At 44.3% G+C, this 21,265-nt stretch overlaps 1 protein-coding gene across 2 annotated transcripts in view; it reads right to left on the reverse strand.

Annotated features, from left to right (window-relative positions):
• Positions 1–20,461: 20,461 nt before the first annotated feature.
• Positions 20,462–21,265, reverse strand: part of SNCAIP (synuclein alpha interacting protein) — a 309,420-nt gene continuing 308,616 nt past the window's right edge. Inside the window, exon 14 of one of the 2 annotated variants that reach the window (XM_068246969.1) lies at positions 20,462–20,924. In XM_068246969.1, the coding sequence (XP_068103070.1) occupies positions 20,840–20,924 (85 nt within the window). In that variant the 3' untranslated portion in view covers positions 20,462–20,839. The remainder of the gene's footprint in view (positions 20,925–21,265) is intronic. The other variant, XM_068246983.1, reaches the window with a different exon arrangement.

Genomic DNA, 21,265 nt, shown 5'->3' on the forward strand with positions numbered 1-21,265 from the left:
GTCCAGATGCTGTAAATTAGGGACAAAGGCTCTGTCCTGTCCTGTGCAGCTAAGTAATTACATATGCAGTAAGGTAGAAGTAGCTGAAAAATTTAATGGTATCAGTACTCTAAACAAACTCTAAACTCTGTTACCAAAGAAGTGCAATTCAGATGAATGCCCGCTCAAATTGAAGAGCAACTTTATCCAGGTCAATTTCCATCCATTGAAACCTTCACGCAGACCATCAAATATGAAGTCATACAGGGGGCTGATGTAATTCGGCCTAGACATAATCTTACGGCAGGTGAGAGAATGGCACTTGACAATTTAAAAAAAGATCACACCATCATAATCAAGCCAGCGGACAAGGGAGGTGCCATTGTTATACTGGACTATAGTGAGTATCGGGGGGCCATGAATGATATGCTGAGTGACACCACAAGTTATAAGAGAGTGATGGGAAATCCCACCACCACGGTGGTTGCGAAAATCAACCAACTTGTGGAGATGGGCTATCAGAATGGTTGGATCACGCCAGAAATGAGAGGATATCTTATGTGTGAATACCCACAAATCCCTGTGATATATGGACTACCGAAACTACATAAAGGTCTGACCCCCCTTAAATACAGACCCATTATTTCAGGGTCTGATTCAGCAACACAACCCATGGCGAGGTATGTAGATTTTTTTCTACAACCGTTGGTGAAGAAGTTGCCAGCATACCTCAGAGACACGGATGATTTTCTGAGTAAGCTTAACAACTTCCAAGGGGACAATGACTCTGTGATCATGTGTTCCATGGACATTTCGGCACTATACACCAGCATTCCCATTGACACAGGGTTAAAGGCCGTGAACCATTTTTTGTCCAAACCGGAGAATGATCAAGCTCCCATTGAGTTTATTAATCTATGTCTTGAAACTGTATTAACCAACAATTTTTTTCGATTTGAAAATGAATGGTTTGAACAGGTTAAGGGAACAGCGATGGGAAGTTCGGCCGCTCCCTCATTTGCAAATTTATTCATGGTTTTTTTGGAAGAGATGATGATTTACCCTAATTGTTTATACAAAGAAAATGTGAAACTGTGGCTTCGATTCATAGATGATGTGTTTGTGATTTGGGAAGGGGAGATGGAGAAATTGCAGGAATTTGTATCGTTTCTTAATAATGTTGCTGATGGCATTGTGTTTAATCCTGAAATCTCAAGGGACAGTATCACATTCCTAGATGTTAAAATCTGCAGGGGGGAGGGAGGTTTCTCTACCACTCTATATCAAAAACCCACGGACCGCCACAGTTTGTTGCGGGCAGAGAGTTATCACCCCCCGCACCTTGTCAATTCGTTGCCAATCTCCCAGTTCCTCAGGGTTCTGAGGATTTGCAATACTGACGAGGAGAGGGACAAACAAATTGAATCTATGCGGCGCAGGTTTGCTGAACGGGGGTACTCTAAAACCATCCTAGCTGATGCCCTCAGCAAAGCATGGGAAAGATTCGACGGGAACCCCAGACCGCATAGGGCCCAAGAGTGTATACCACTGGTACAGACGTTTGGGCCTCTCGCCAAACAAATTAAAAGTTCAGTACTAAGGAATCATGTTATTCTACAGGCTGACAAAAAACTCACCCCAGTGGTCAAAGAGAGACCCCTGTTCGCGTATAAAAACTGCAAAAATATCCGCAGTACCCTGGTCCAGGCAGATCCCTGGCAGAAATACACTCAGAAACCATTTAAATTGTCTGAGCGCACTGGATGTTACAAGTGTTGCAAGTGTAACATATGTAACTCATTGATCACGGGAAGCGCATTTACCCACCCACATAGTGGGAAGAAGTATGCCATCAGGGATTATGTCAATTGTGACACTAATCATGTGGTTTACATGCTTAAGTGCCCTTGCGGCATGGCGTACGTCGGCAAAACCACGGGTCCCTTTAAGAAACGGTTTCAAAGACACCGCAGTGACATTCGCACAATGTACAAGGCCGTCGAGAAAGGAGAGACCCCTGATGTCACCAAGCCTGTAGCGCTGCATTTCCTTGAACAACAACATCAGGTACATACCCTCAGAGGCATGGTTATCGAATGGGTTCAGCCACCTAGGAGAGGAGGAAAACGCTTGCTCTTACAGAGAGAGGCGTTTTGGATTTACACGTTAAACACTGTAGCACCTGCGGGTCTGAACAGTCATAATGGTCTTTCCTATTTTCTATCTGATAGATGAAACATAATTATGTATGCTGAAGTGTAACAATATTTTGCTCTGTAAATAATTTGTATATATTATGTATTTATGTATCTTTTTCTACTTGCAGGGCTCTCTTCCATCCTTCTCTCGGGGGGAATTGGTTATCCTGTTCTCTTAGTCTCCACGGTGTTATGGTATATCTCTATTTATCTTGGTGGTATGTAAGTAGCATCTTTCCTCTTCCCCATCCCCACTGAGGTGTGTTTTACTCAGGCTCATTTGCTCGATGTAGGTTTAGACTGGGGACTATGTATATCTGCGGTTCCTCTTGCGTACACTACACATGTATCACCAGGATTTGGCAGTGGCTTTAGGTGTTCGGCGGATCCAAACGTTGGGGGTACTCACTGTCCCCCACACTGGGACAGGCATTTACCGCCATGTACACAGGGTCCACGACCACCTATGGGGTTGGACAGGTGCTCGCTAGCAACGGCTGAGCATCGCCACGTCTGGGGTGTTGGAGTATCCTGTGTTTACAAATGTCCGTGCTCCCCGTGTGGCCCCGTATCGGCACCCTGTCACTTTGTGTACGGGTTGCCGGGGTAACGGGTTCACGTGCTGATTGGTCTGACAGCCGTTTGCGTCAGCCAATCCCCGAGGAGGAGCCATGCACACAGACGGCGCGCGCAACAGACCGGCGATGACGGCAGGGGAAGTTCCACCCCTAGTCTGAACGACGCCGGTGGTGGCCAGTCAACGCTACAGTTGGGTATCCTCCCAGCAACACGAGAGGCGGGACTTCCGCCCTAACGGCCGCCACGGGACACTAATGCCGAAGTCTTGGGGACATGGCGGGCTGAGTGCGCGCATGAGGAACTGGCAGGCAGGTAATTGCATTGTGCTCAGATCAAGGACATTAGCCATCTCCAGTGTCATGTAGATATGCATTGTCGGGGAATTGTTTACGTATGCTAATTAGTCACAGCAGTGCCGATTTTGAATGAGCTGTGGGAGGGGTTTATGGTTTGATGTATTGCATATAAGGTGTTTGGCTGCTTATCACATTGTCACCATTCTGTGCTTGTTACCTTGACAAAGGGGACCCCACGGGGCCCTGAAACGAATCGTCGGTTGTTTATGGAATGGCATGTGTCACTTTACTTGAAATAAAACATTGAACTTGGTTCATTTTGAGTGTGCGGATCATCTGGACTTTTCTTAAAGAGAACCTGAGCTGGTGGCATACCTTTATAAAAGGCATATTACCTGATCCGGGGGGGCAAGCTGGATCAGGTAGAGCTATCTTCCGGCACTCCCCACTGCTTTTGTAGCGTTTAATCCTTGAGTTTTGTTTTATGGTGAAAAATGGCAGTGACCCCAGGGTCACGACGCTGCAGACAGTGCTCTGTGCACTCCTCTGAGAGCACAGGGAGATGGGGGAGTGGCCTGGTGGGGTGGGGAGACATACAGGGACATGGAGAGGCAGGGACGAGCCATTCTGCAAGTGTGCTTTTCATATGGACGCCTTCCATGCAACACTATTGACATGCTTCTTGTCAGCTTGCTCAGGGGGGTGACGGTGCAGAGCCGGGGGGGGGGGGGGGGGGGTGCAGAGAGTAGTGCAGAGGGGACACAGAGGCATGTCAGGAATGGTGTTCCCTTCACTTGAGACGTGTGAAACCAAACAAGAGAACCATCTGTTGACACTGTACTTCTAGTCATGGTCTTGACATCACAGTATGGGACCCAGAGGTAGTGTTTCCTTCACTCAGGATGCATGGATGCAAATGGGAACATTATCTGTGAATTAAAATCGTCAGTTCTGGTTATGTCCTGGACTGTCCCAGGGAGTCCATAGGGCGGGTCCAATGATTTCAGCTTCTGGAGGGCTTTACCAGGACTCTTATCTCCAGGCTTGAACGGGTGGGTGGGCGCATCTGTTGGCAAAGTAAATCAGTGCAAAACATCATGACTGTTTAACTTTTCAATCAATTTTGCCATTCATTCATGTTAATTGCGCCTATATCGATGCCCAGGGACCAATATAGATGTAGACGGAGGGACAGATAGTGGCGGCGAGGGTAAGTGATCAGGTACATGGGGTTTGGATAGAGTAGGTAAGTGTAAGGAGTAGATGGGGGAGGTTAGTGTTCGGATTGGAGAGAGGAGGTTAGTGTAAAGGTGCCCGTTAATGGTACAACTTTTCCTTAGATGCGACCATTTGATCAAATTTTTTTGATCGAATTGTACATAAAATCACACCATTTGTGGAGAAAATGAATGTGAGATAATTCTTTGATCCATTATTTTGAAGATTCTATTAGATCTATTAATTTTTTTTTCAGATCATCTTAATATGAAATTTTAATCTCTTAAAGACCAGAGACTTTCTGGTAAAAAAAATGGGGCTCACCAATGTCCCACTGACCCGTCTCTCTAGCCGTTCGCAATGCTCTCCAGTTGACGCAGCCCACTCACTGACTGGTGAGAACTGGGTGCAGGGAGGCGCTGGGGGAGGGGGGGGCAATGTTTTATAGGGTGATACGAAGTTTCTTCAAGAGGCCAAGGTGTATCTGCATTATTTGGAATACATGTAAAGTGGAACTGTAAGAAATCCCCCTTCATTGGCAAATGCTGAGGAGGGGGGGGGGGGGGGGGAGGGGATTACGGCTGCTCAGAATCCCCCTTCAGACCAGGGCAGGCGCAGTGTCTTGGGACAGGTACAAGCTGAGGCACCAGAATATCTGCAGGTATCCTGCAGCTCACAGCACTGCCTCCTTTCTTTCCGTTACAGTTGACTTTGGATGGAGCAGCAGCGTGTGTACAGAGCATGGAGCAGCAAGATGTGTAAAGAGCATGGAGCAGCAGCGTGTGTACAGAGCATGGAGCAGCAGAGTGTGTACAGAGCATGGAGCAGCTCTGGGGAAATTAACAGAGTCAGGTGTGAGCACCGCCCTGTGTCCTGATGTGTGAATGCTTCACTTTCCCTTTCATTAGTAATGTCAGCTGTCCTCATTATCTGTATCCAAACTGCTCCTGATCAATCCCGTTGTCGATCTAGAGCAGATCTGACATTTTGAAAATAATTGTCAAATCCTGTCAGTCAGACGGGAAATTGAATTGCGTGTACCCAGCAGTATATTATTATACTGTATTGTGCGTGGCTGAGGGTGACCTTTCAGGAATCACGCCCTTGAAAATCCTGGGTTTGCCCCTGCCCCCCTCTGCCCCTCTGTTCCAGTGCTGGCTCCCCCGAAACCACAGGCTGTGGCGCAGGTGTGGTAGCACCGACAATATTTACCTACCTCAGCTCCAGCACATGAGCAGTAGCAGCTTTCCAATCAGGTTCAGGCAGAAATGGCCGAGCCCGATCGGGTCCACTCTACTGAGCGAGAGTCGCCTGCGCAGTAGAGTGGACCTGATCAGGTTTGGATATTTCCGCGTGAGCCCAATCGGAAAACCGCTACTGTGCCTGCACTGGATTGCGGTAGGTAAATATTTACCTCTCCAGTGTTTGGGCGTTGGTATCCATTAGGAACCAGAGGCTTCCTCCTCCCGAGGAAAGTACCCGAGGGGATGTTTTTATTTTTACTGATCCTCTTTAACAAAAGTTACAGATTACCCAGCAAGCTCTTGGTGAACCAGAACTTCTAGGAGTGTGTAAGGCCAGGCTTTTCTCAATCTTCTTGAACAGTAGTACTATTCACAGCTGATTTGATCCAGCACAAAAGTGACCGTATTCCTGTGTCTACTGTTGCTGTGTTTTCAGTAGTCTGTATAAAGCATTTTGTTGAGGCCATTGTCTCCACTCCTTGGATGTGTTTATTTCTATTTGAAGTTACCCTTTATCTGGCTTTTTATATATGCATTCTAAACATGCTAGTGTCCGTGCGGCTGCCAGCTCCTTACATAGCACTCTGGAACCTGAACCTCACTAGCAACTAACAATTGCCAGTTGGTCAACCTTCATCTGTGCACTCAAATTAAAATGTACTATTGCTGTAACTATAGCTTTGGCAAAACATACACTTTTGAACTTCCAGAGTAATTTTCCTGTGCATAGCTAAGCTTTTACTTCATTATTTTCCTTCTTCTTCAATAAGTAAATATGTTCGCAGACACAAACCATACAAGCTTTTGGTAGCTATGTCTTGTGGTCCTTGGTGTATTCAAGGACTTTACTATATTCCAAAGTTGTTAAGGAATGTTTTGTGATTATTTGGTAAGGGATGCAGACTTCACTCACATCTGATTTTGTACAGATTATAACAATAAAGGTGGACATACATCTATCGACTTTGCGGGCAACTGACTGATTCGATAATTATTATAAAATTGGATGAAAATCGGTGCCGCTAAGAGCATGCCCGATTGACAATGTGACCTATTTCGAGCCAAAATTGGTTGCATGTATTGATTGGACATGCTGCAAGATGTGGGGCTGTCGTGGTCGATCGGGTGCATGGCAGTAACAGCAAGTGATATCGAGACTAGTGACGAACGCGACAAAACCCCCAGCGCTGCCTCCCTAGTGTATGAATGTGCCCCCCAGTGTGTACATTTATACATAACCTGTCCTGTATCGCCCACTGTGCAGTGCCCATCCATCTTCAGAATCCTCTGCTCTTCCGTTAGCGGTATACGCGAGGCGCGTGTGACGTCACACATATGCTGCTAGCTATATGCCGTTGGCGTGTATAACGGGGGGGGGATCCGAAGATGGATGGGCACCATGAGGTGGGTGACACTGGACAGGTAATGTACAAAGGTACACATGGAGGGTACATTTATACACTAGGGGGCATCGGTGAGGCAGCGGATGTGGCGGACTCGGAAAAATCCCAAGATGTTTCATGCTGAAATTGATTGGGAATCGGCCTGCGGTGTATGGGCAGCCAACAGTTCTCGCTCTAATCAGGTTCGATCAGAGCGAGATTTGTCTCTTGGTCGAATCTAATCATCATCGCTAGACATATGGGCACCTTAAGTAAGCTAAAAACTTTCTTGGCTATACTTGATTATATATAATCTAGCAGCAATACATATTTGAGTTGTTTCAGAGAAGAGAAATCTTCTGCATTGACAAAGAAGCCTTCTCAATCTGCTTTTCAAGCCAAATAATCTTCAAAGCTCTTCCCAGTATCCAGTCAGTGAGGCTGATGTAGGTACGGCTACCTGCTTGTATGAAAGTAATGCACTCTTCCGAGTTAAGCTAGCTATAGGCTGGTGAGGGTTCTGGAGATTTACAACGTTACGTACTGGAATTAAATGTATAATTACAGACTGTCTTTGAGCAAACCTGAATTTAAATACTACTTTAAAATTGAATAAACCGAAGCAAAGTACTTCATGCACAAGTTCTGATGGCTGCCATGTGCCTTCAGGGTTGCTCCCATTCCCTGTATTGCCTGTTCTTGTATTCATGCCATCCCAGGAGTTCACTGGGGACGCGAAGAGGCACATTTGTACTGGTTATGTATTGTCTGGAGCTCATGAAAGGAAGAGGATGTGTGCAGGGCAGCCATCAGGGGGAAACAACTGACACTACAGTGAGGGGCCCAGGGTTTCTGGGGGCCCTGCCCCCCCCCCCCAAAGTGCTGGAAGGGCCGCCCGTCCTGGCTGCGGGCCTGTGGCTCACTAACCAGCATACCGCGTTCCAGCACTGAGAGAAGAGTGACGTGGGGAGCAGATGAGTGAGCCCGCTACTATACTATACTGGGGAACCTATACCTGGCTACCTATACTGGGGGCACCTATGCCTGGATACCTATACTGGGGGCACCAGAAAGAAAAGAGGGGGACAAAAGAGAACGGATAAAGGATAAGAACGGACCTACAAGTCCCTATCTCATTTGTTAACCGGGGACTAACTATTTTGCTAGTATTTGGCTCCACCCACAACATACCACGGCCATGCCCACTTTTTGCAGCATCATTCTGTGCATGCCGCTTTCTTCAGTGTTGGAGCCATGAACATTTTTCGCTGCAGCGCACTTCGCCCACGGACACGGGGTAGCTAGTGGGCAGGCACAGCAACCAGTGGGTGGGCCTGGAGAGGGGGGCCCAGGCTTGATGATGTGTGAGGGACCCTCAAATTTTTGATGGCGGCCCTGGATGTGTGACTACTTGATATATTCTTTATCTGAAGGCATGTAACTACTTAATTATTCTATATTTATTTTATTTATGTATTGCACCAACATATTATGCAGCGCTGGACATTAGTTTAGGTTAAAGACAATATTTAGGGGTGACATCCAGCAATAAGTCAATACATGTACAACAGATCACGCAGCACAGTATGAGTACCAGGTAATGCTTAGTCAGTCACTGGATGGGAGCATGGAAATTGGGCAAGTCGAGTTCACTCAAGAGTTCACTCATCCATAGGATGGGTTACGATAATGGAGGTGCATGAACAGGTAGCAGATACAAGGAGGAGGACCCTGCCAAAGGCTTACAATGTAGAGGGAGAGGTAGGGACACGAAAGGTAGGGGATATGGAGACATGTGACTACTTTATCCTTTTATCTTGAGGCAACTGGCTACTTAGTTATTTTATTTGGTGGCATGTGACTTCTTATTTGGTGGTTGGATGGTGGAATGGTTAAGGGCTCTGCCTCTGACACAGGAGACCAGGGTTTGAATCTCGACTCTGCCTGTTCAGTAATCCAGAACCTATTCAGTAGGAGACCTTAGGCAAGTCTCCTTAACACTGCTACTGCCTATAGAGCGCATCCTAGTGGCTGCAGCTCTGGCGCTTTGAGTCCGCCAGGAGAAAAGCGCGATATAAATGTTATTTGTCTTGTTATTTGTTTTAACGCTATGTGTTTGACTACTAGATGCCTTTATCTGGATGTATGTAACTATTTTTTTTAAATCTGAATTGTAGTGGTGGTGTTTTTGGGGGGAGGGGGGGGGGAGTAGAAATGGAGCAAACTCATTGCGCTGCCTGAGGCCCTGTATGTGTTTATTTTGTTTTTAAATAGTCCTTGTGTACAGGTTGTGCTAACTGCTAGAAGACACTGATGGAGGACAGTAGATGTCCTCTGTAATGGATTGAGCGACCAGACTGTCTTGTCTTTACACGGCACAATTACAAAAGGAGTTCCTGGATCTCACTGGCCATTGCCAATGGTGGTACCTCACACTGTGAGGGAGCATGGGTCTCGGGTGATACAATCAGAAAAAACAAGGAAGCCAAGCCCTGCTTTAAATCACCATAAATTTCATTCAAAAATAGAAAATATATGTGCATGAGGCATCTTTCTCTTCTCTCCTGCAGCAACGGTCCACAAGCCCTGACAGCCCAGCAATATAGTATGGTACCGCCTTATTGCTAGATGGCGTTTCGCTAGGGGCAGAGTGGATAATAGTTAAGTGTTACTGGTGCATGTGCGCACATGTTCTCCCTGGCTTTGCAAACCCTGGATAAGGGACTCTCATGGATCTGGTGGAGTGAACACGGTCCTGGCCTCTGGAACTGAGTGGTGAGAGCCTTAGTGAGGCAGCTATCCATTGTTGTGCAACTGACTGCGGATCTGGGTTACCCTTTTGCTTTAACGCTGGATGCAATAAGTGCTTTGGGAAAGTATTCTGGATGTGTCGCTGACATGATACTGTAACTTTTTTGCTAGAAGGCCTTGCTTGCTTCTCTCATTGAACTGTGACTCCAGGCCCACTTGTACTTGCCTTTATATCAGAGGAACATTAGAGGTTAGAATTTTTCAGTAAACAACAGTTGCTTTCCTTTGAACAGTGTACCTTGTTGGGATCCCTGTGTGTATGGCATTAATGGGAGAATGTGTGCAGGTGTGTGCCCAGCTGGCTGCGCTATAGTTTCAACTTGGAAAGAGATTTTATGATTTTAATTGACACATATGTGGTAATTCAGTGTTTTCTATTTTTGAATACATTTTATGGTGATTTGAAGCAGGGCTTGGCTCCCTTGTTTTTTCTGTCTTTACACGGCACAATGGAGTGATGGAAAAGATTGCCTGGTCTACAAAAACAATGTGAAGTACCAGTAAGCTTCAGGCTACAGGTACACCAAGACCATTTTAGTATTAATGCGCAGTTTTGGTTGATGAGAAAGCATGTACACACGGATTACCATAAAAAATGTAGTTTTTATTGTTGATTGCATCCAAAATGTACAGCACTTTCAAACCTAATATTCACAATGTCAAAACCAACAAAGACATGGATACAAAAGAAAAAGTGCTCATCTTTCAAGACATTTCTTACAGCAAGACTGGGTAACCGCCTACTATGTGTGACCATTGTGCATCAGAAACATCCATGTCCTTTGCATCAGTTATCTACTTTGATGAATAGTTTTTAAAAAGTGTAAAAGGCTCAGAAAAAAACACACTCTTCCTTACAAAATTTCCATGTGAATAAATCCATAACTAAAAACATTTACAGTACAAAATCATGTGCCACGATCATCCCATGCAGATGTATAAATATCTTTTATTCTCGGACATAAATATCAATCGATTCACAGGCTGTATCACAGTTTATAGCTATTGTCCTACAGGGAAGTAGGCTTGCTGGTCTGATGGCTTGGTCGTGATAGTCATGTCTAGGAGAACTCATGGAGAAGCATGTGATGATCAGTTTAGTCAGGTGATAAATAAGTATCTGATTTGCTAGTCATGATCATGTGCTAAAGCAGGATGTGATCACAGCAAATCAGAGCTTTGCAAGTCTGTCAGCTGATCAAACAAATCACGTTTCTCTATGAGTTCTCCTAGACATGGCCATCACTACTGATTGGCTACTAGTCTGTACAATAAAGAATGCTGGGGGGGGGGGGGGGGGGGGGAGATTAACATGTAATTCATTTGTCAAGTTTGTACAATTACAACTTACTTGTACACTTTTTCTGAGCTTGGGTGAGGGAGTATTGAATGTTCACAAAGCAGCAATATCATTGATATATAATGTAGAACCCTGTAATCTTGACAATAATCAGGAAACATTGTGTGAATAATGCATTGTGCATCACAGGTGTTGTGTGTGGCACATTTTCTTTCTGAAATCTGTGCTTGGGATCTTTACCTGACCGTTGGACATCGTTCTAGCATGGCTTTAACAAATCAGGTTCTGTGCGAATGCATATAAGGGGACATTCAGGATGAGTTTCTGCCCACCTTCTGCTGTACTAACTATTATAAGCAACTTCTTTAACCTCCTTGTTTTTTTTTCATGTGCTTTTAGACCCTAAAAGCAGGAAAAAGACATACAGCAGAGAGATCTGCAGCAGCCCCTGCACAGACACACTTCCCGGGATTACCAATCCCAGCAACTTTTTCTTTTACTCCGAGCCTGAATCGGGGTAACCACCAAGGAGGTTAAGTCAGAGTCCAACCACTGTATAACACCGAAGCTCTGTACACACGCCAGAAGAATCCAGCACGTGTATGGAAGCCACCGGCCCCTCTAGACTGCTCAACCAGTTTGGGTGAGTGACAGTTAAGAATCCGAAGACATAACAACAAAAGTTGTTTAGGTGATACCTTTTATGACTATCCACAGTAGAGTTGGCACCATCGATTTGTATCAAAGCTCTTTTATTCCATCAAAAGTGGCTTAAAAAGTAATCTGTAGCAGCTGCTACAGATTACTTTTTAAACCACTTTTGATGGAATAAAAGAGCTTTGATACAAATCGATGGTGCCGACTCTACTGTGGAGTACTACTACGTGGAGTACTGAGGGTCTGGGCACATCAACTTTTCCACTCCTGAGTGCTTGCTTCACACTGGAAAAGATACCTTTAATGACTAATTGTAAAAGATTCCTTTGCAAGCTTTCGAAACTTTTTTCTTATTCAGGCATGTTTCAGAGCTGGATCAGAACCCCCCTTTAACATGGTGACTAGAGTGGGGGATTCTAATCAGGTAATGAAAGAAGGACATGCGAATAGGAATTTATGAAACTGTTCGGGACTTTGAAACATGGACTTAATATCAAACCTGGGTTCATGGTGAATTATGAGCATTAGAAAGGCTGGTCCTGCCTGACAGGAAAGTCATTGGAACTTTCACAAATACCTATCCCCCGCAGCCCTCAGAGCTGCCAATACATATGGTAATTGATGACGTTGTTCATTGTTTGATGCTGCCACTGGAAACAGGCACCCAATCTGTACATCACAGTGTCCTGCTGGCAGACTTCTTAACCTTTCATGCTGGGTACACACAGTACGTTCCCGCACTCGATGCCCCGCTCGATTCCTGGCTGCTCGATTATTTCCGGCATGTCTGATTTGCGTTTCGATGGATCCCTAGGTCGATTTGGCATACTGTACATGAGAATCGACCTAACAATCATCGAAATGCGATCGGAAATGCTTGGAAATAATCGAGCAGCTGGGAATCGAGCGAGGCATCGATGACGTCATTCCGATCAACGCCATGGCGTCGAGGGAAGCCCTAACAGGAAATCACGTTCAGAGCGGGATTTCCTGTTGGTTATGATCACCGGTGGCGATCGGAGGGGTGGGAGGGATGGCGCAGGGATGGGGCAATCATGTAGCTAGCGCTAGGCTATCCCACCCGCGGCCGAGCGCCGCAAAAAAACTAAACGCCAGGGATTACCATGGGGGGCTGCTCCCTAGTCCACCATCTGTATGCGGGCCTTTCTTCTTGATTTTCCCGGCGGCGGGTACAAACACACTAATGGACTCCATGCCAGTTCTTGCTGTGGCAGCTGCAGCTGGGAGAATCAAGATGGAAGACCATATGCAGACGGGGGGCTAGGGAGCAGCTGCCCCCCAAAAGCCTACAGCATTTATGAAGCTCCGTTAAAAGGAGGTTTATTTGATAGTTTGTTTGGGTTTTTTTGGTGCCGAGAGCCATCTAATGCATCCTGTGGATCATAATTATATTCACATTTTATTGTCATTTTATTGGATACATACAGTGGTGGAAGTGAGAAGCATGTGAGGACACGACAATGTTATGGGTGGAATGCAGCTGACCTACACTGTCCTCCTACAAATCAGCCACACATCAGTACCACCTGTGGAAGCTTATCAATGTAATAACAAACAATGGTAACAACACTGCATTGCATTTTCAATTAAAACAACCAAATCTACACAAAATAAACGCAATTACTTTCATTCGATTCATCAGAGTACATTAGCTGGCCTGAAAATGCAAGTTCAGGTTTAGTGCATGAAATCTGTGGATAGGACGGGTAGCTTTTATCCATGAAATGTGAAATCTGTGTGTTCTTTTGATTATATGGTTGTCAAAGTCATCTGAATGATGTACCATGAATGATATATTACATAGAAATGACTGTGGGAAAATCAGGTTTATTGAGAAAAAAGCAGTAAGGATCTGTGATGTGCAATGAAAGAAAGCCTCAGAATTTTGATTGTACAGTAAAGCCTGATACACACATCCAATTTTGATTGGCTGATGATTGGGCAATTTTACCACCTCCATGTAGCTCACCTACACAGTCTGTTCATAGTGTTCAAAATCTGATGGCCCTCATACTACATGGTGATGGTAAAATTGGTTAGTGATTGGCCAAGCCAGGTACACACTTTCAATTATGATTGGCCAATCACTGACCAGTTTTACCACCTTCATGTAGTATGAGGGCCAACAGATATTGAATACTGTGACCAGATTGTGTCGGTAAGTTCTCATACTACATCGGGTGGTAAAACTGGTCATTGACAGGCCAATCATAAATAAAAGTGTGTACCAGGCTTTAGGCTAGGTGAGAGGCGTATCTAGGGAAAAGAACGCTTATGGTATGGAAATTCACCCCCAGGAAGGGAGGTGGGTGCCCCTCCAAACACTTTAACATGTAATCTCGGTTGAATTGGTTGTGTGGAGCATGGCCTATAAGAGTACCGCAATAGTTCAGCCTATACATACCCCCCAAATAGCAGTTAGGCAGCTTGTCCCACCAAAAGATGTAACCAGGCAGAAGAATGTCCCCCAGATAAAAACTAGAATGAACACCAAAGATGCTATGGTTAGCCTCCCCAGAAAGAGGCGCCCATGGCACATGCCATGCCTGCACCCTGTAGATACACCTCTGGGCTAGGTTTCCACTTGAGCCAGATCTACAGCAGTGTTCACTCTGATGAAGCAGATGCATTTCCACCACAAGCTCTATGGGAAATGTATCTGCTGAACAGGAAAAATTGCAGACCACAAAACCGTGTGTTTTGCTTACTGCAGTGGATCCAACAGATTCATTTCAGACTGAAAAGTGTTATCAGATGCTATTTATAGGATCCATGTGACAGTCAAGTTTCTTGATTTGGCAAAACAAACAATGAAAAAAATGTCCACTTTGCGCAGTAGTGGTAACCGAGCCTTACGCCCCATACACACGCTCGACAGCGCAGTAGTGGTAACCGAGCCTTACGCCCCATACACACGCTCGACAGCGCAGTAGTGGTAACCGAGCCTTACGCCCCATACACACGCTCAACAGCGCAGTAGTGGTAACCGAGCCTTACGCCCCATACACACGCTCAACAGCTGTCTTTCATGTAGCACAGTTATCAAACAACTTTTGCTGTGAAACAAGTTGAAACAACCAAAAAAAATGTTGCTTGCTATTGTTCAAAGAACTGATAAGACTGATAAGACGTCAATCCAACTGTTGAATTGATGTCTTATCAGTCTTATCAGTTGTGTGAACAATTGCAGGCAACATTTTTTTGGTTGTTCAACTTGTTTCACAACAAAAGTTGTTTGATAATTGTGCTGCATAAAAGGCCGCTGCTGAGCGTGTGTATGGGACTTCGGGTTGGCAAATGAGATGAGATGCAAGTTTAATGTAAATTGTGTGCAGCTTAGAAATGCACAAAATACACTTCCTACTGAAATCTATTGGCCCACCTCCAAGCAGCATACAATTTGCATGCATGGCAAAAATGTTTGCATCATCTTGAACATCTGATTAACAGACCACTATCGCAAAAAATGTAAAATTTAGAATACATGTAATCACATACAAATAAGAACCATATTTATTCCAGAGTAAGATGAGCCATAAATTACCTTTCTCCTATGTTGCTGTCACTTACAATAGGTTGTAGAAATCTGACAGAACTGACAGGTTTTGGACTAGCTCATCTCCTCATGGGGGGTTCTCAGGGTTTTCTTTATGTTCAAAAGCACTTAGTGAATAGAGCAGTTCCTCCATCCAACTGCCAAAAAGTGGCCAGCATCTTTGTATAAATCTTTTTCAGGGAGTGTCTTTATAAAGAATAATGGCCGTACTGAGAATCCCCCATGAAGAGATGGACTAGCTCAAAACCTGTCGGCTCTGTCAGATTTATACTACCTACTGTAAGTAACAGCAACTAGGGAAAAAAAAAATATAGCTCATTTTACTTTGAAAGAAACATAATTCTTATTTGTATCTGTTTACATGTGTTTTAAATTTTAACATTTTCCGCGATAGTGGTCCTTTAAGTACTTGGATACTATGAGAACTAGCAAAGTCTATAAAAGGAAATTCTGCTTTTGCTACTATGCCACTTTGTGGTTTGTGCAGTGCAGGTTGTTATTCTGTGCCAAATTTCTTTCTTTTTGTAAAATTTTGTCTGCATTACGTACACTGAGTGTGATGTAGCGATGGCAAGCCATTTCTTTGTATTACCACTGAGTGACATGGTGCAGGAAATTTGAGTGCCTTGGGTGCTGCATAGTCCACAATACTAATTACAAAGGAGCTGATCCCCTTTGGTGAAATTACTAGGCCAGGCCACACACACGTGTGTCAGGTGTGTAGCTGACGACATGCTGTCGGGGGGAGGTGGTGACAAGTGGCGCAGGCATCGGACAAGCAGTGAAGATTAGCTAGGCAGTGAAAAGTCCAACTACTGTTTATAAGATGTGCACCCCACAGAACCTTTCCATATTTCTCTTATTTGATCAGCCTTTCAACTGTTCTCTTATTTGATTAGCGTTTCAACTTTTCTCTTATTTGATTACAGTAGATTAACATGCATCTGGTTGCTGTAAGATGATGCACGTTACCTATCAATAAATCTGGGCCCTTTTACACTTAAAGAGACTCTGAAGCGAGAATAAATCTCGTTTCAGAGCTCATAGTTAGCAGGGGCATGTGTGTCCCTGCTAAACCGCCGCTATCCCGCAGCTAAACTAGGGTCCCTGACCCCCCCGAAATCCCCTCCGAGCAGCGGGGGATCTCTTCCGGATTGAGGCAGGGCTAACTGCCGCAGCCCTGCCCCACGCACGCCTATCAGCGCGTATCTCCGCCTCTCCCCCGCCCCTCTCAGTCTTCCTTCACTGAGAGGGGCGGGGGAGAGGCAGCGATGCGCCGCTGATAGACGCGACTGGAGGCAGGGCTGCAGCCGTTAGCCCTGCCTCTAGGAGCAGCAAAATCTACGACCAATTTGGTAGTTGATTTTGCGGGGGGGGGGGGGGGGGGGAGGGTGAAGGGACCCCCGATTAGCCGCGGGATAGCGGCGGTTTAGCAGGGGCTAACTATGAGCTCTGAAGCGAGAATTATTCTCGCTTCAGTGTCTCTTTAATGTGTTGGTATGCGTTACTACAGGTTAGTGTGCGTTGGTGTAAATTTTTCTGTAGCAGTGCATTGTGAAAAAGCTTTCAGTTAGGGCCTGAGCCCACTGACACAGTTATGTCAGCTTTTCAGTTACACATCAATGTTAGAGATGCTGAAAAGCAGACTGAAGCGGACACAACTGCGTCAGTGGGCTCAGGCCCATTAAAATGCGTTTAGTGTGAACTGAACCATAGGAAAACATGGGCATTACTTTGAAAATCTGTTTTCTTTCAGTTATAACTGAGAGCAACTGATTAAGTGTAAAAGGGCCCCAAGGCCCTGTTTCCAATACAGGCGGATTCTGGATGCAGAAAAACTGACTCCAATGAAAGCCTATGGGCCTGTTTCCACTAAACGCGATTTTTCTGATGCAGTTTCCCATAGGCATACATTGGAGTCAGTTTTCGGTATCCAGAATCCTCGTGTAATGGAAATAGGCCCTAAGGCCTCATTAACATTTCGTTCAGCTCGCGCTCTCGCACACGCTGAGCGATTGTTTTATTTTTTCAAATCGCTCTGCACGTTATAATCACTTTTGTAAGCGCTTTAGCAGAGCAATTATTTAAATGTAAAATACTTTGCCCACGGGAATTAATAAATACAATGTATTTATTCATTAAAGCGCTGGGGAAATCACTATACAAAGCGCTTTTTCAAACGCTTTGCAATTTCCCTATACCTTCCATTCAGGGCAAATCACCCTGAAAATGGTACATGCAGCGCTTTTGTCAGCGGCAAGCAAACGGAATGCCCCATTGAGAACTATCACATTGGAAATCATAGTGTAAGTGCTTTTAGGGCGATTTGTACAAATCACCAGAGCTTAAAAAAAATCCAAAAAACGCCTCTAGTGTGAACGAGCCCTAATGGTTTCAGAAAGGTCCATAACTATCGCTCCCAAGAAACTACAAGTCACACATCCGTCTGACAGCACAGAATCAGCAAACAAGGCTGGGAGCATCTGGACAGTCGAGGAAACTGGAGCAGGTGAGATATGAATGCCCAGGCACTGGGGTGGGGGGCACATTTACATGTGGGGCACAGCGGCTGGGGGTTCCATCAGGTTTGTCGGGCATCGCAATATTGCATGTCATCCGATCAACCACATAGGCCTGAGATTTCCCAGCATGCTCAATGGATACATCATCAATTGGGTTTGCTTGTTGCAGCACCAATTTTCATCTGATTCAATAAAATGATCTAACTGCGGCCAATCGCACCACAAAATCTATAGATGTATGGCCACCTTAAAGTGAATTCTTGCGCAGGACAAAAAGCAAACATAGAGAAAGGCACCCTGTATGTATTTAGAGAGTTTAGCCAGTCTAATTCCCCTTCATCTGTGTCTAATCACAAGTTGTAATTTGATCTCTCCTCAGTTTCAGCTGACTGCCATGGCATATAAGCGCATTTGAAAGCACAGGATGTTAACAATATGTCTGCTTACATGAAAGCAGGAAGTAGAAACACTGCAGATATATTGCAGGATTTGTATCAGCTGTAACAAAGAATTGTTTTTTTTTCTTTAAATGTTATTATGATGTTGCTTATCTTTTAGAGCAGAGAGGAAGTTCTGAGTTCAGGTCCGCTTTACATTTTATGGCACTGGGTTAGATTCAATAAAGTTGTAAAACCTTAGGCCCCATACACACATCAGACCATAGTCTTTTGAAAATGAAAGATCACAGACCAATCTTACCACCCTTCCTGTAGTATAAGAGCCATACTCTGCACAGTCTTTTCTATGGAGCTGAACTCCACATCAGAAAAAACTCTTTGCAAGATGCTGCACACACAGATGCTGTACAGACACAAAAGATCAGTATCTGCAAAAGATCTGTTCCTGCCAAAAATCCATTCCTGCAAATTACAATGATAGTCTATGAGACCTGCAGATCATCATACACACATGATTTAACTGACATTCATCTGCAGATCAGATCCAACAGGATGGATTTTCAGATCTGCAGATGATTGCTTGATCTGCAGATGAATGTCAGTTAAATCATGTGTGTATGATGATCTGCAGATCTCATAGACTATCATTGCAATTTGCAGGACTGGATTTTTGGCAGGAACAGATCTTTTGCAGCTACAGATCTTTTGTGTCTGTACAGCATCTGTGTGTGCAGCATCTTGCAAAGATTTTTTTCTGATGTGGAGTTCAGCTCCATAGAAAAGACTGTGTAGAGTATGGCTCTCATACTACATGAAGGGTGGTAAGATTGGTCTGTGATCTTTCATTTTCCAAAGACTATAGTCTGATGTGTGTATGAGCCTTTAGACCAGGGCTTCCCAAATCAGCCCTCAAGTACCACCAACAGTGCATGTTCTGTGCAAATCCACAGAGGTAGTTAATCAGCTCTGCTGAGACACTAACTACCTCACCTGTGAAAGTTTGGGGTTTTCTGTAAAACATGCACTACTGGGAGTACTTGAGGACATGGTTGGGAAGCCCTGCCACAGAGAACTTATGTAATCCTGCCAACCTGGACTGGATTTTTAAAACTGTCTGCTATTACTTGCTAAAATGTTAAAACCCCCTGACGGGTCACAGCAAATCACATCAAGGGTGTTGAAAGGTTAGTAAATAAGCAGATGTGAAACTGCATTTATGTGTAGCACCCGAAATTACATTTTACTTACAATAAAAAAATCCATACTTTTTTTTACTTTTTTGAATTATTGAGGTTAAGCTGATGCCATGGGGGTTGTATGCGACTGATATAGCACAAACTCAATTCACTAACCTTTCAGCACCACTGACTTTATTCTGATAAGAACTAGGTAGGGGTTCAACACTTCTTGCACCTAATAGAGGACACAAGTTAAAAAATTTAACCCAGGTTTCATTAACTAACATTTCCCCCTTCCCCCCACCCGGGCACATGTAAAAAAGGCATCTCGTAAAAAAGGGCAATGGATATAGCCGCTAGTAGAATATCGGTAAAATTGCCAATATTGTACTAGTTAATTCAGATCGTAAAGTATTGGTAACCTTTAACTTTATTTTACTATGCCCTAACCCTACTCTCACACAGAACCATCCCTCAACTGAAGCCTAAACTTAACCTTCCATGGTGGTGCCCTTTATAATGATAATAGCAGCTGTAGTCTTATAGTGCCCGCTATCGCAATTAGTGGCCAGCGGTGATACGAAGGGCACTGGAAAAAAATAGCTGGGGCCACCCGCTATGCAAAGTGTGGCTACAAATAGTAGGTGCCAAGCTATTTGTAGCCACACTTTGCATAGCGGGTGACAACGGAGTGCGCTATTTTATTGGGTGCCTTTGGCTCCCTTTTTACCACTGTTAGCAGCTAATTGGGGCAGTTAAGATGAAAGTGTTTTCCGGCACCCTTTTTACCAGTGTTCTCTGGTCCGCTTTTTACCTGCTTGGCCCCTTCTTCCCCCATTTCTACTGCATAAAATTATTATTTGCAATGTTACTAGTAAAAAATTACAAAGTCAGATCAGTGTAGAGCCTGTCAATCATTCTAGCTGACCACTGACACATTTGACTTACTAGTTGCTTCATAATGCTGTTTGGGGGAAGAATAGGCTAATAAGACTTCAATGAGTTTTGTTAGGAGGACTTCAATGCACAGAAGTAAAAACTGCTGTTCAGATAGAAGAACCTTGACAGAAAAACACTCCAAAAAGCTACATGATGGTGATTTATTTATAAACCAATTCCAAATCCAAGATGTGAAGTAATACTATAAAGACACGAGGCATAATAATCATGTACCCTCTAAACAGTAAAATTACTACAGCGGAAATTTGGTCATTTTATAAGCAATGGGATGAACCTGTTGTCAGTAATAAATACAATGTACAGTAATTAAAAAGCAACTAACACAACAAAATAACAACTTCATTATCCTCTAGAAAGTGAGACAGGTGATTTACAGTTCACTGTTCATGCAGTGCAGTATAAAAAGTTTTTGTGTCCATACAAAATGTCACCAGGTAAGAAGAGAAGTCCCCATTCCAAACAGAGAGTATAGAAAGATGTTGTAAGGCCTCAGAGGCATGGCTGGTGTGGTCTCCTGACTTCTGGACAAAGGAAAAAGGATTATAAGAAAAATTCTTGCATCTCTGGTTCTTCTGGATCTATGTCACTGAACAAAATTCTCAGCGATCCCCCAGCTGAGTTATGCCTGTGTGGAAAGAACCAAATGATGATTACACCTTACATTCAGGTAGAGGGTTTCAATCACAAGTTTGTGTTACAAAAACTATAGACCTCCATTATTAAACTATTACAAGAATAACATGTCCCGTACAGAGGAGAGAAAATAAAAATCTGAAAAATGAATAAAATGTAATTCTGATTGTTTTTAGGAGCACACACTTCATAAGTAAAAACTGACTATGCCAGAGCAAATAAAGCTCATGACACATAGCACACCAGAACTGGGAGACCAGGGAGAACATTCCTCTTTTCTGTTATTACTAATTTGCAACAATGTTTTCGCTGGTGCATTTCCCCCGTCGATTG

This window comes from Hyperolius riggenbachi, chromosome 1 (genome assembly GCF_040937935.1).
Source record: "Hyperolius riggenbachi isolate aHypRig1 chromosome 1, aHypRig1.pri, whole genome shotgun sequence".
Classification (NCBI taxonomy): domain Eukaryota; kingdom Metazoa; phylum Chordata; class Amphibia; order Anura; family Hyperoliidae; genus Hyperolius; species Hyperolius riggenbachi.